General features: G+C 39.3%; 1 protein-coding gene across 1 annotated transcript; it reads right to left on the bottom strand.

The window, feature by feature from the left end:
* Window positions 1–7,238: 7,238 nt before the first annotated feature.
* Window positions 7,239–15,820, bottom strand: LOC143277214 (uncharacterized). The gene is made up of 5 exons (XM_076582001.1): window positions 15,741–15,820; window positions 14,915–15,062; window positions 14,448–14,560; window positions 12,177–13,120; window positions 7,239–10,179 (listed from the first exon to the last, which is right to left on the bottom strand). The coding sequence occupies exons 3-5, from the start codon at window positions 14,545–14,547 to the stop codon at window positions 8,524–8,526; spliced, it is 2,700 nt and encodes an 899-aa protein (XP_076438116.1). The 5' UTR covers window positions 14,548–14,560; window positions 14,915–15,062; window positions 15,741–15,820; the 3' UTR covers window positions 7,239–8,523.
* Between the last annotated feature and the right edge of the window lie 111 nt (window positions 15,821–15,931).

The following is a 15,931-nucleotide window of genomic DNA, read 5'->3' on the forward strand; positions in this document are numbered from 1 at the left end:
TCACTATGTGTGTGTGTGTGGTACATGTGGGTGTTGTGTATGGATGCGAGTCTGGTACATGTGTGTGTGTGTGTGCGCGTGTGCATGTGTGTCTGTTTGTACACGTGTGGGTGTACAGTGTGTGTGTGTGTACATGCATGTGTGTGTACTGTGTTGCAGTGTGGTACGCATGCATGCACATAGTGTGTGTGTGTATGTGTGATACATGCAAGCATGCATGCATGAATTTGATGTCTTTACATCTGAAACTAATATATGAATCTAGTACACTCAGTAAACAGGGAGATGATGCACTCAGACTGTGATAACACTGATTGAAAGAAGCTGTCTCCCCTTTCCTCTATCCACACTTAGACACTAATATGTATATAAATATCCAGAGACAGAGGTAGACAGACAGACAGGTACACAGACTGAGAGACAGACAGACAGGCAGACACGCCAGCCATTCTATTATCAGTGACAAGACAAGACATGTAAAGGCATGTTTATTCCAGGAAACCCCATGGAGGTACATAAAAATATGACATATTTCATCCAATAAGAAACAGAACACATTTGATATGAATATTGTACTCACAATCAATTACACTGGCTCTCTGAGTGATACATTTGGAGGGGAAAAAGTATGCACCTATTAGACAACATATATAGGATTTAGAATTATTATCACAGCAACATCAATTAATATAGAAGATAAGAATGTTTTATTTCTACTGCATTTTCATTCAAATACAATAATACTCAAGGCAAATCACATGACTAAAATATAAGAAGAAGAAAAAAACCACATAAAAATCATAATCACAAGTGAGAATTTTATAACAAATCTACCCCCACTCCCTTGTATACAATGTACAGTCACCTCACCCACATAGCAAACATCCAAACATAATCCACGTTATCATAATACCAAACACACATACACATAATCTGATGCATGTACACACTCACACACACACGCACACATGTGCGCGCAGACACAGAGACACAAATACTCACTGTAAATATACACACAGAAAAATTTAAAAATAAAAATTTGAAGAGAGGTAAGAATGAAAAAATCTCAAAATCACAAATACACACCATCTTGGTTACAAATTGGTGTGCCTTTTTTTTTCTTGTGTGCGTGTCTGTGTGTGTGTGTGTGTGTTAAATTTACAGTGTCAATCAAGTGCCTTTTTTTTTCTCTTTTTTTGATGTTGTTGTTAATCAGAATTAGGATTAAAATCATTATATTTAAAACAGACGCTATTCTTATTCTCCATTCAATGAGTTATGTTGTTGGAGACAGAATAAATGACATGAACTTGGTTATGACATTTTAACATTAGATATTCTGACTTTAGTGTCAGTTTTTCAATGTGTCACTGTGGTCAGTTAATTACATACATATGCCATACCACATCTACTTGGCAAATGCTAGACCAGCAGCATAACCAAACACGTTAGTCAGGCCATGAGTGCATGTTTGTTTACCTATCAGAGTGGATTTCTTCTACACAATTTTGCCAGAGGACAACATTTGTTGTCATGAGTTCTTTTTCAGTGTGCCAAGTGTGTGCTGCATACAGGACCTTGGTTCATCCCCTCATCTGAAAGACTAGACGTTGAGTTTGATTTTCCAGTCAAACTTGGGAGAAAGGGTGAGACATGGATTCAAACCCTGACCTTCACAGACACTGTACTGACAGATAAACGTCTTAACCATTCTGCCACTTTCAGGAAATTCAGATCTTTGGGGTATCAGCCTGTAGTAAAAGCCTTATTGATCATGACACACACAAACTGTATGAATCAACTTGTGTGTCTTCAAGTCACCAGTCCCAGTAAAAGTCTCACTGCACATGTCACACACAAACTGTTCATGACCAGGCTGGATGAAAAAAATGAAAGGATTGTGTTGCTTATTCCATTAGTATTACCCTCATGAAATAAAATCTATTGAATTAAATTCAAAATTTTGTTCAATGGTATCTTGGGATACATGTTCAAAATTTATCCAATGGTATCTTGGAATACATGCTGTGCTCTTTTCTTCACCTCGGTGTAGTTCCACAAATAATGTTGATGGAACTTTTCTTGACCAGTTGACAAGTGTTCAAATTCTAACAAAGCAAAAATATCAATATTCACTCAGGAACAGAACTACTAACATTAGTAAGAAATAGTATAATCGCACTTTGGCATCCTGAATTCAGCTCCAGGAATTAAGGATGCTAAAGTGCGACATTACATTTCAACTCAAGTGATTTTGTTTTGAAAATATAATTATTATTATCACTTCATCTTTTTTTTTTTTTATCAACTTATCAGCTTCCTAATCCGATGCATTTTCTAAAAATATCAACTGAACAATTTCTAAAGAAACGTCAAGTTTGGTGGTGTGTTTTTGTTGTTTTTTCCCCTCGATAAACATCAGTTACTTTTTTTTTTCTTTTTGAAAGGCAGTTATTGTGTGGAACGTTGTCCGATGGGACATCTGTGTGTGTGTGTGTGTTTCTGTTTTTGGGTGTGTTTTTTTCAAGCACAACTTACGGACTGTTTAGAAACTTCACTTGTCCTGACACTTGACAGATCGTTTTGTGCTATTACAACAGCTACAGATGCTCAAGAGCCTACTTCCCATCATTTGTCGAAACATAAGAAAATAACAAGCACAGATACGTCTTCATATCACGTATTTTAATGTGACACTCAGCAAACTTTGAATCTGCGCGGCTCAAAGGAACTGTGACGAGTCGTTCGCTTGCTATCCGGAAGTTGATCCAAATGAACACGGAAAAAGTATTTAGGGTGACAACTATATCTTTCAGCTAGCAGGTTTTGTTTCAGTTTCAAGGCGTCACCACATCTGAAAAAAAGAAGAAAATCAAAAAAGGAGTTAGACGACTGATGTTCGTAAACCCAACGTGCTGATCTGGCTTTTAGCAATTGTCGCCACGATGACTAACGACTTGTCTGCTATTCAAGACTTGAAGTTTGATCGGAGTAACAGACACATCCAAGTACAATAGATAGTGAACTGCAATAGACTTTATACTGTATCATACATTAGGTATCCCGTTAAGACGCCCAGAACGAGTTGGACACGAATTTATTTTGATCTTGATCTTGTCAGACGCATGAGGCTTGGTAGTGGCCTGTTTGCTGTTCTGGGCTCGTCACTGTTCTAAAACTTGTATGCGTGGTTGTGATTAGTGGTGGCACTCTGGGTCCTAAAGGGTGGGAATACTGCTTCAGTGAGTGTCCAAGCGGCCCTTGAAAGCAGCTAGTGTTGGGGCTAAACACAGCGTGCCCAGATAGCTAGCACACACACTCAAACCATGATTCTGGGGTGGTGCCCTCTCATTGGGTAGAATCAATACTTAACAGTAATAAGTTGAAGTTTGATCCGAGTTCTATCCCACAGAGGGTCACACCGAAAAAATAACGACCCTGCCCTAGGTCCCTGAATTCTTTCAGACTCTAAGAGCCAGTGAATTATATACATGGTTCAAGACTGACTGGCCCAGCAACTGGCTTGCACGGTCACCAGTAGTTCTTTTGGGGTGTCCTTCAAACATATAATAGGGTAGAGTTTCAATTTCTCAAGGAGGCATCACTGTGTTAAGACAAATCCATATATACGCTACCTCACATCTTCTAGGCAGATGCCTGACAGCATGACAACCCAACGCGCTTGTCAGCCTTGATTACATGCATATATATTTGTGTACCTATGAGAGTGGATTTCTTTCTACATTCTGCTTCTTCGTTCGTGGGCTGCAACAACCACGTTCACTCGTATGTACATGAGTGGGCTTTTACATGTATGACCGTTTTCACCCCACCATGTAGGCAGCAATACTCCGTTTTTGGGGGTGTACATGCTGGGTATGGCTGACATGGATTACAGGATCTTTAAGGTGCGTATTTGATCTTCTGCTTGCATATACACACGAAGGGGGTTCAGGCACAAATAGGTCTGCATAAAAAATATATGGTTACTGGGAGATCAGAAAAATCTCCACCTTTTACCCACCAGGTGCTGTTACCGAGATTCGAACCTGGGACCCTCAGATTGAAAGTCCAATGCTTTAACCAGCTTGCGCCAATCTATTTTTACATAATTTGGCAGAGGACGACACTCTTGTTGCCATGTGTTCTTTTTCAGTGTGCCAAGTGTGTGCTGCTGCACACGGGACCTTGGTTTATCATCTCATCCGAAAGACTAAACGCTCAGTTTGATTTTCCAGTCAAACTTGGGAGAAAGGGCGAGAGCAGGATTCGAACCCACACCCCCATGGACTCTCCGTATTAGCAGCTGAGCATTTGAACCATTCTGCCACCTTCCTCCTTCCTAATAGGGTAGAGGTATGTCTTGTTCTTCTTCTTCTGCATTCATGGGCTGCAACTCCCATGTTCACTCGTATGTATACAAGTGGGCTTTTACGTGTATGACCGTTTTTACCCCGCCATGTAGGCAGTCATACTCTGCTTTCAGGGATGTGCATGCTGGGTATCTTCTTGTTTCCATAACCTACCAAACACTGACATGGATTACAGGATTTTTAACGTGCTTATTTGATCTTCTGCTTGCGTATACACATGAAGGGGGTTCAGGCACTAGCAGGTCTGCACATATGTTGACCTGGGAGATCAGAAAAATCTCCACCCTTTACCCACCAAGCACCGTCACTCGAACCCGGGAGCCTCAGATTGAAAGTCCAACGCTTTAACCACTCGGATACTGAGCCCGTCTATGTCGTGTTCAATCTTTCAATAATAGAATCATAAGTTTGACACAAACTTGGACTCTTGGCAAACAGTCCTACATTGGTGTTGTTTCTTTTGTGCACACACACCACACATGCATGCATACATGCACACACACACACACACATGCATGCATGCATACATGCACACACGAACACAGCAAACTACAGTTAACAATGTACACTGCATTAGATTCCTGTTTTTTTGTATATGGATTTTTTTCTGTGTAAAATCACTCTACATTAACTGATTTTAAACTGAAGAACACACACACACACACAAATTATGGCATATGGCAATGCCATTACCTGTTTAGGCAATACTAACATGGCAAGAAATCACTGAGGAAAAGCATGCTCGGAATTAATATTACACACACACACACACACACCACACACACATGTACTCGCAAGCACACACACACATATTCATCTATGAACAACAATGTTCAAAAATGATTTTTGATTTTCTTTTATATATTCTTTTTCAGTTAACAAAACAGAACAAATATGAATACATCAATCCATACACCAATTTGTATGTATCCATACTGGAAATAAGTACATGTGTACCAACACACCCGTGTATGAAAATGATAACCCATGGCATTTCAGTAAGTCTTAGTGTTGGTGCTTACATATATAAAAAAGAGAGAGTGAGAGAGAATGAAAGACATACTGAGAGAGATACAGAGAGACAGAGACAGACAGACACACTCAGACGCACACACAGAGAAAAAGAGACATAGAGAAAGTGACAGTGACTGAGAGAAAGAAGGCATTCCAATTGCATAAAATGTATGAGCATTTTTACGATACATAGTCACAGACACAATGTTACCACTGAATCATTGGCATACCCCCCAGTCCCCACTCCTCAATCCCCAACTCCTTTATGAAACACTGCGATATAATATTTTTTTTAATCAGCATTCATTTTCCAAACTACAGTTGAATAAACTTTTGTTAGTTGCCACTCATCCAGCCACTGCCATCGGAATCAAATATTTATCTTTTGTTGCTTACACAGTTATTGTCCAGCCGACTACACAGGGCCATATCAGGACTGAAAAACTACATACTGATCCCACGAAAATGGGTAAAAAATTAAAAATGTTTTCAAAATGCTGGAAAAGAAAATCAGGCACAAGTCAAGTCATATTCACTTACATAAAGCTCACATAGGACATACCTCTGACGTTGACCATTCTGTCAATTTTTCTGCAGAGGAAAAAATAAAAGAACCTGAACCTCAACATAATATTAATAATACATAACAATAATACAAAACACATCATCCAGAATAACTGGCATTTAAAAAATAAAAAAAATAAAAATTGCCAACCTCCACCTCACATGTCCTGGGCACAAAAAGAATACACCATTAATGTAAGAGAGAAAAAACAATGTGTACCATTGTGCTGTATTACATATGCAAATGTACCACTATGCAGTGTACTATTGAGCAGTGTACCATTATGCACTGTACTACTGAGCAATGTACCATTATGCACTGTAGTATTGAGCAATATACCATTGTGTAGTGTACTATTGAGCAATGTACAACTGTACCAGTACCAGTGTTCCGTTGTGCAGTGTTGAAGTGTACCGTTGTGTAGTGCAAAGTTGTACAGCATTGAAGTGTACCGTTGTGTAGTGTAAAGTTGTACAGCATTGACGTGTACCGTTGTGCAGTGCAAAGTTGTACAGTGATGGAACGTACCATTGTGTAGTGCAAAGTTGTACAGTGATGGAACGTATCGTTGTGCAGTGTAAAGTTGTACAGCATTGAAATATACCATTGAGCAGTATAAAGTTGTACAATAATGGAATGTACCGTTGTGCCGTGTAAAGTTGAGCAGTGAACCATTTTGCTGTGTTGTCGTCACTTTTTCACACAGATTCTTTTAAACTTATCATTTTGATCCAGATAGAATTTCCTCTCATCAATAACAAGCTGTTCAAACACTATCAAGCACCTCTGTCCATTGCTACGAGCATTTATTGAATATGGTGACAACTTTCTTCTTACTTCACACACTCAAAATGAAAAGTCCTTCACATCATTTCCTTTCAATTTCCTTTTCTTTAAGAACACTGATTTGATTCTCATAAAATCAACGACAGTATCTGGTGATAATTGGGGAGTCATGTTTTCCGATCAAAATGGTGAACCCAATCAAACTGCACCTCGTTTGATAACATCAACTTGTCGTTTATGAATCCTGAACAATACCCTCACGGTCCTCAAGAAGTCTCCTCTTACATCTGTGAAAAATGTGATTGTTCCACTTGGATCTACTTTCTAGGTCATCTGGTTTGACTTTTTTTTCTTGGTTCATTTCTTTGATTCTTTTATAATATTTACAACACACAAGGAAACATCACAAAGAAATGAAGAAAAAACCTTAAAAAAACAAAACAAAAGGAGACAATCAACAAGAACAATGACAAAGGGGAAAAATTTACATTGCTCAAATCAGAAATATGATAATGCAAATAAATCATGTGAAGAAAACAATCATCTTAAATATATGCATCACTGACCATCCATCCAACCACAGTGCATCACAATTTATTTCACATTATTTACACAAATGCATGGAGTTAACCCATCAGTTCAGCATTGGTTCTCATCAAAAGATGGAGAGAAAGATACATGTGTGCACACAGTGTGGACAGGTGTGAGGTTTCTCTCCTGTGTGGGTCAACTGATGTCACTTTAGATCACTGGATTCAGAGAAACCTTGTCCACAGTCTGTGCACACGTGAAGTTTCTCTCCTGTGTGGGTTCTCTTGTGTCCTTTTCAGTGACCAGTCTCAGAGAATGCTGCCCCACAGACATCACAGACACAGGGTATGTCACCTGCATGGACTGACCTGATGTTAGTCTGTTAAGTGACTTGAATGATTAAAACCAGCATCACAGTGTGGTCACCTGTAAGGTTTTTCCCCTGTGTGGATTCTCCTGTGTGTCCTAAATCTAAAAGCCCGATTAAAAACCTTACTGCACACGTTGCACACAAACTGTTTATGACCAGTATGAATCAGCTTGTGTCTCTTCAAGGTACAAGCCTGATTAAAAGCCTTACTGCACACTTGACGCACAAACTGTTTATAACCAGTATGAATCAACTTGTGTTTCTTCAAGGTACAAGCATAAGTAAAAGCCTTACTACACACGTCACATATGAACTGTTTATGGCCAGTATGAATCAACTTGTGTGTCTTCAAGTGACCAGCCCGAGTAAAAGCCTTACTGCACATGTCACATACCAACTGTTTATGACCAGTATGAATCAACTTGTGTCTCTTCAAGGTACCAGCATGAGTAAAAGCCTTACTGCACATGTCACACACAAACTGTTTATGACCAGTATAAGTCAACTTGTGTGTCTTCAAGATACAAGCATGAGTAAAAGCCTTACTGACACGTCAAAACACAAACTGTTTATGACCAGTATGAATCAACTTATGTCTCTTCAAGGTACCAGCATGAGTAAAAGCCTTACTGACACGTCACACACAAACTGTTTATGACGAGTATGAATCAACTTATGTCTCTTCAAGGTACCAGCATGAGTAAAAGCCTTACTGACACGTCACACACAAACTGTTTATGACCAGTATGAATCAACTTATGTCTCTTCAAGGTACAAGCATGAGTGAAAGCCTTACTGCACATGTCACATACGAACTGTTTATGACCAGTATGAATCAACTTGTGTTTCAAGTTACAAGCATGATTAAAAGCCTTACTGCACACTTAACACACAAACTGTTTATGACCTGTATGAATGAACTTGTGTCTCTTCAAGGTACCCGCCTCAGTAAAAGCCTTACTGCACACGTCACACACAAACTGTTTATGATCAGTATGAATCAACTTGTGTCTCTTCAAGGTACCAGCCTGAGTAAAAGCCTTACTGCACACGTCACACACAAACTGTTTATGACCAATATGAATGAACTTGTGTCCCTTCAAGGTACCAGCGTCAGTAAAAGCCTTACTGCACACGTCACACACAAACTCTTTATGACCAGTATGAATCAACTTGTGTTTCTTCAAGGTACTAGCGTCAGTAAAAGCCTTACTGCACACGTCACACACAAACTGTTTATGACCAGCATGAATCAACTTGTGTCTCTTCAAGGTACTAGCCCGAGTAAAAGCCTTACTGCACACGTCACACACAAACTGTTTATGACCAGCATGAATCAACTTGTGTCTCTTCAAGGTACTAGCCCGAGTAAAAGCCTTACTGCACACGTCACACACAAACTGTTTATGACCAGTATGAATCAACTTGTGTGTCTTCAAAGTACAAGCACGAGTAAAAGCCTTACTACACATGTCACATACGAACTGTTTATGATCAGTATGAATCAACTTGTGTGTTTTCAAGTGACCAGCCTCAGTAAAAGCCTTACTGCATACGTCACACACAAACTGTTTATGACCAGTATGAATCAACTTGTGTGTCTTCAAGTGACCAGCCTGAGTAAAAGCCTTACTGCACACATCACACATAAACTGTTTATGATCAGTATGAATCAACTTGTGTGTTTTCAAGTGACCAGCCTCAGTAAAAGCCTTACTGCATACGTCACACACAAACTGTTTATGACCAGTATGAATCAACTTGTGTGTCTTCAAGTGACCAGCCTGAGTAAAAGCCTTACTGCACACATCACACATAAACTGTTTATGACCAGTATGAATCAACTTGTGTGTTTTCAAGGTACCAGCCTGAGTAAAAGCCTTACTGCACACATCACACACAAACTGTTTATGACCAGTATGAATCAACTTGTGTCTCTTCAAGTAACCAGCCTCAGTAAAAGCCTTACTGCACACATCACACACAAACTGTTTATGACCAGCATGAATCAACTTGTGTCTCTTCAAGTAACCAGCCTCAGTAAAAGCCTTACTGCACACATCACACACAAACTGTTTATGACCAGCATGAATCAACTTGTGTCTCTTCAAGGTATCAGCCCGAGTAAAAGCCTTACTGCACACATCACACACATGGCGCCTGCTCTTTTTCTCCTCACTTTCCTTGTCAGTGTTATCATCAAATTTGTTGTTTTTTCTCTGCACAATGTTTCTCTTGTCAAGGTCAGCAACCTTTTCCACATTCATGTTGCTATGGTTACCAGCATCACAACCACCAGGTGTGGAGGACACAGGTAACACAGCATGCAGTTTCTCACCATGAACATGCATCAGATGTATCTTTAGACTGTTGAATGTCACAAAGGCAGCAGAACATCGCTGACACACGTGACTTCTGTTCTGGGACAGCAGTGACCCAGAAGTGTTGGCAGACTTGTGTAGAGGAGTTCTCTTCGCTCCAGACACTGACAGCTGAGGTGTTGTTTTATTAATGACATAAGACTGAAGTTTCACTTGTTTCTGAAATGAAAAATCAGTTTGATAACCACTGTTATCAATAACACAAACACAACCAATACACAATGTGCTGCATGGTCAACACACACAACAACAAAAAACCCAAGAGGCAAGGCCTTCAAGACTCACACATATATAATACCCACTGTTTTGAACACGTGAATTACAGCATTGGAATATAAAAAGGACACTGTAAAGCATACTGTCTTGAAAGTGACCTTGACCTTTGACTTCTTACTGAGCACCTCAACACATCATTGTTCACAGTACAGGTTATGACTGGAAAGGTCTCACTCATACCTATCACACCACTGACTTTTATTTGCATATATCACTAACAGTAGTTGTCAAGCAAAGGTCAACAAAGTTTAATTAACACAGGTACACACGCAGACAGACGGGTACACACAGACAATTGAGACCTGGTGATTGCGTCGACTCGCTTTGTTTACACATGTGTGTCAATAAAAACTGGATAACCTTGAAAGCCATGGTCATGGTCTGAAAGGATACAATAATTCCAGACAGTGTCAAAGATGTTTTCTAAATCAAAGGTGACAATGACATGTTAATGTTGTATGTTTATGAATGCATTGCTTGTTGCACCTTATGTGGTTGGTAGTGGATGTGATCTGTCAGACCTTTGCCAGATTTAGGGAAGGGTGTGATCAGGGCTTTCTGTTAGGAAGGGGGAAAGAACCCACAAGATCCAGATGTGATTGTGTTCTCAAATTAAGATCGGTTCATACACAAGTTGCTGGAAGCTGATTCAGCAAACTGTGGTGAATTTCATCAGGGCGAGCTGTGGAATCTTCACACAGTTGGAGAGCAGAAGTTCCACTAAGAAGAACTGTGCTGCTCCAGATGATTTGATAAATCACACAGTCTCTCATGAATCTGACTTCTTGGAAAAGGAAGACAGTGGATGCCAAAATAATCACTACGGTTTGTCTGTCTGTAGTGTAATGACCATCTTCCAGTTTGAGATAATTGACACAGGGAGAGCCGTTTTCCCCCTTTATTTCCCTGTTGATTTTCCATGTGTTTTGGGGGACACTTTTGTTTGTAAATAAAAGCGGGTACCAAGTGTCTACTTGAGGTGAGAGTTGAAAACAACTACTCGGATGAATGTAAACAGTGTAAGGCCTTCACACTGAGTGGAAAACACAGCAACCTGTCTCTGACTTCAGCCTTTTTTTGGGGGGGGGGAGGGGGAGGGGGGCAGGGTGTGTGTGTCTAATTTAATGTTTTGAAATAGTGAGATGTGTTGACTAATTCGTTTCCGATAGTATATTCAGACTGATATTCCATTACAAGCAGAATTTTGCTGTTCATGGAAGTATGCTTAATGCAACTTCCATACAACTACAAAGCAGAATATATGAACTCTTTCAGCTGAAAATGAAACAAGTGCACTGCTATTCATCAATGTTCCAATTTGTGTCATTAAAGTGCTAAATATTATGAAAACAACAAACAAACAACCCCCCCCCCCCCCAAAAAAAAAAAAAACCCACAAAAAAAAAACCAGAACAATAATAACAGTAAAATGTCTGTGGAAATGTTTAATTCTCCGTTATTTTTTGTGTCCTTCACAGAAGTGCACTGACACTGTAATTGGAATGTATTTATAAGGAAATCGAATTAAAAAAAAAAAAAAAAAAAAAAAACAGACAAAAAATTAAGATTACTAAAGTTTATCTCTCTATCTCTTTTATATACCTTAAACACATATTGTCAGAAAAACTACTCTTTTTTATATAAACTTTCTAAATTACAACAGCTGTGTGCACTTCGTTGAAGAATAACTTAGAAGGAAAAGAAACAAAACCACAGCCCAAGAGAGATAAAAAAAAATAATAAAAAAAGGAAGTATATATATATATATATATATATATATATATATATATATATATATATATATATATATATATATGATAAGTGTTTATTACATATCTTGTAGAAAATATGAAGTACCCCAAACCAGAAGTTTTACCCACCTGGTTATCACCTGCTGGTCTGTTGTCTTCATCCTTCCTGAAGGTGGATTCAGATCTGACTGCATCAGGTCTCACCGTCATCATGATGTCTGTCGCTGCTTCAGTCTGCACATCACTGCTGATGTTTGCTGTGACTGGTTCAGTCTTGATGACATCACTGCTGATGTTTGCTGCGACTGGTTCAGTCTTGATGACATCACTGCTGCTGTTTGCTGTGACTGGTTCAGTCTTGATGACACTGCTGATGTTTGCTGTGACTGGTTCAGTCTTGATGACATCACTGCTGATGTTTGCTGTGACTGGTTCAGTCTTGATGACATCACTGCTGGTGTTTGCTGTGACTGGTTCAGTCTTGATGACATCACTGCTGGTGTTTGCTGTGACTGGTTCAGTCTTGATGACATCACTGCTGGTGTTTGCTGTGACTGGTTCAGTCTTGATGACATCACTGCTGATGTTTGCTGTGACTGGTCCAGTCTTGATGACATCACTGCTGGTGTTTGCTGTGACTGGTTCAGTCTTGATGACATCATTGCTGGTGTTTGCTGTGACTGGTTCAGTCTTGATAACATCTGGTTCAGTCTTGATAACATCATGGTTTATGTTTGTGCTGATAGATTCAGTTTGGAACTGAACTTCTGATCTCTCACACTGAAAATGACACTTAAAATTCCATGGAGTCACTGGTGAAGAAGACAAATTAATACAGGTACAGGATTCACATCTGATGTTCACATCCTCTTCTCTTTTGACTACAGACTGGAACTGGTGAAACACACCACTTGTTGCATCCTGATCAACTGGTTCAGCTTTAATACCTGGACCACTGCCTGTGTGTGTGTCTGTTTCAGACTTCATGACAGCAGCTGATGGATTCTGAGTGTCCATCTCACAGGGTGTGGTGGCTGTGCTCACATTATTTTCAGGTGTTTCACACGTGCGACCTGCAACAGTTATGCATCAAATGTCAACTACATCTCTCTTCCTCTATCACCATCACATTCCCCAGATCCACCGTTCACACACGCACGCACGCATGCCACGCACGCACGCACACACACATCACCAAAAAAGCTCATCACAAATGCTTGAGACTCAATTAACAGTAACTGATTAACATTAAATCCATCAATCAATCAATCAATCAATCACCTGAAATGGTCACAATCCAACTGACAGTGATTGCAAAACAAACAAAAAACACCACAAAAATAAAACACATCCACACAAATAATGAAATATACAGAAAGTGAAAGACATTGTGAATATGTCTAAGACTGGAATTGTACACATCTAGCACTATAATAGCTGTCACTGTGTGCTGGTTCAAGAACGATGATATGAGGGTGAATATGTCTGAGACTGGAATTGTACACAACAAGAACGATGATATGAGGGTGAATATGTCGACTGGATTTGTACACAACAAAAATGATGATATGAGGGTGAATATGTCTAAGACTGGAATTGAACACTACAAGAATGATGATATGAGGGTGAATATGTCTAAGACTGGAATTGTACACAACAAGAACGATGATATGAGGGTGAATATGTCTAAGACTGGAATTGAACACAACAAGAACGATGATATGAGGGTGAATATGTCTAAGACTGGAATTGAACACAACAAGAACGATGATATGAGGGTGAATATGTCTAAGACTGGAATTGAACACAACAAGAACGATGATATGAGGGTGAATATGTCTAAGACTGGATTTGTACACATCTAGCACTATAATAGCTGTCACTGTGTGCTGGTTCAAGAGCGATGATACAAGGCTGATTCCTAGGACCTCACCAAGACGTTGTACACTGTCAATTGACTTGAAATTTTAATAATGATAACAGTGATAAAAAAGATAATTTCAATCATAATAATAAACCATAGCAGTAATAATGATAATGAAGACTGATGCTCACACATCCCAGACAGGGAGTTTGTGGAGTTTACAATAAAAAGTTATACATATAAACATATTGTATGCATCAGGTACACCATACAAAAACAAGTGTGAGTGCACACACTAACACATAAACTGCATATGTACACACACATGTCCATCATAACTTCTAGAAGAAAACGAGTCAATAAGATGGTAGGTACAATGAAACATTGGAAAAGTGTGTTTTGTTATACTTTTTAAAAACTAAACTGTACTGTGGAATCCATATAAGAGATTGAGAAAGGCAGTTTGTTCCATACTAGTTACTACTGGGCCAAGATATGAAATGTCATGAAATAAAAACGGTGAACGTGCAACTGACCTGAACACTGATCCTGTGTCATCCACAGTGGTCCTGTTTCTTCAGCCACATCAATCTCGATCTTCACCTCTGACATTGCCTGCTGATCAGGGGATGCCATTTGGTCACAATGTCTGAAAGCATGCATGTATCACACATGTAGTAAAGAATTTAATTTCAGTGTGTGTGTGTGTGTGTGTGTGTGTGTGTGTGTGTGAGTGAGTGCGTGAGCGTGCACACGTGTATCTGTGTGTGTGCATTAGCACACTGCTGTTGGTGTGTGCCAGTGGCCTATTTTCTTTCATCTTTTTATTTTTCGACCTTCTGTGCATTTTTCCCTGTACTGTATTTTGATGTATATATCATACCCTTTTAAGAATTAAGAAATAAAAATCCTCCAGGATAGGATGTTAGTATGTAAGTTTTGTGTGTTTGGGTCAGGTCAGGGGCACAGCCCTTGCCTCTGGTACCATGTAACCCAGTACTACCTGCCGCATGTGAAGTCTCCCAACGACAGACCAGGCGGAGGAGGAAACCTTTCCCAACGGCTGTGAAGGCGGAAGAGGTCACAGGTTGAATGACATGATGAACTGTGCCGCCAGGTCAAGCAAGAAATCTGGTGCTGAAGATGTGTTGCTAAAAAAAGAAAAGAAATATATATCATATGTATCAGACAACACTGAATGTGTACCAAAGGTGTAGACTATGATTATAACCTTAATAACTGTATAATATAGTATGTACAGGCTAGTTACTAGACAAGAAATATGTATATAATTATATATAATAATATATATATATTATATATAATGTGCAGAAAATAGTAACAAATCCACAGATCAACAACAAAACTGGTCATTGACATCACTTCCTTTGGATCTCATCATTGTCTCTGTGCCTGGTAATTAATACCTATAATGGCAATAGAGATGATTCAAACTATACGGTATAAACTATAATGTATCTACCACAATGAACTGACAAGAGAAGACATATTCGTCACCTCGTATCGTCTTGGTTTGTTTAAAATATCACCAAGCGCAATAGGCTGAGCTTCAAGCGAAAAACAAATGCTGCACTGTAAGCTTTGTATGTAATATAAAAAAATCAACAACACCATGCATAACAAAGAAGACAATGCTATAAATTTTAATAAAACATTACATCCACACTTCTTCCCCTCCCCTCTCCACTGTCCGTGTGACTGGCGGAGTGAACGTCCACGCCTTGTTGTGAACATTAATCATTCCGTCTACTGGAGGAATATTGCCCACAACAAAAACAAACAGAATGATAAAAAGTCGAATAACTTACATTTCACGAAATTCTATAAGAACTACAGAAAATTACAAGGATCAAATCTCGGCCTCTCTGTAAGTCGTACAAGGTAAGACAACTCTCATGGCACAAATGCCACTGCACAAAAACAGTCACTGGCTGTCTTTTAACCGAAACAGACCGGTCAATACGAAAGTGTCAACATCAATCGATCGGGTTTTTGATGA

Source organism: Babylonia areolata, chromosome 33 (assembly GCF_041734735.1).
Source record: "Babylonia areolata isolate BAREFJ2019XMU chromosome 33, ASM4173473v1, whole genome shotgun sequence".
NCBI classification, from domain to species: Eukaryota; Metazoa; Mollusca; class Gastropoda; order Neogastropoda; family Buccinidae; genus Babylonia; species Babylonia areolata.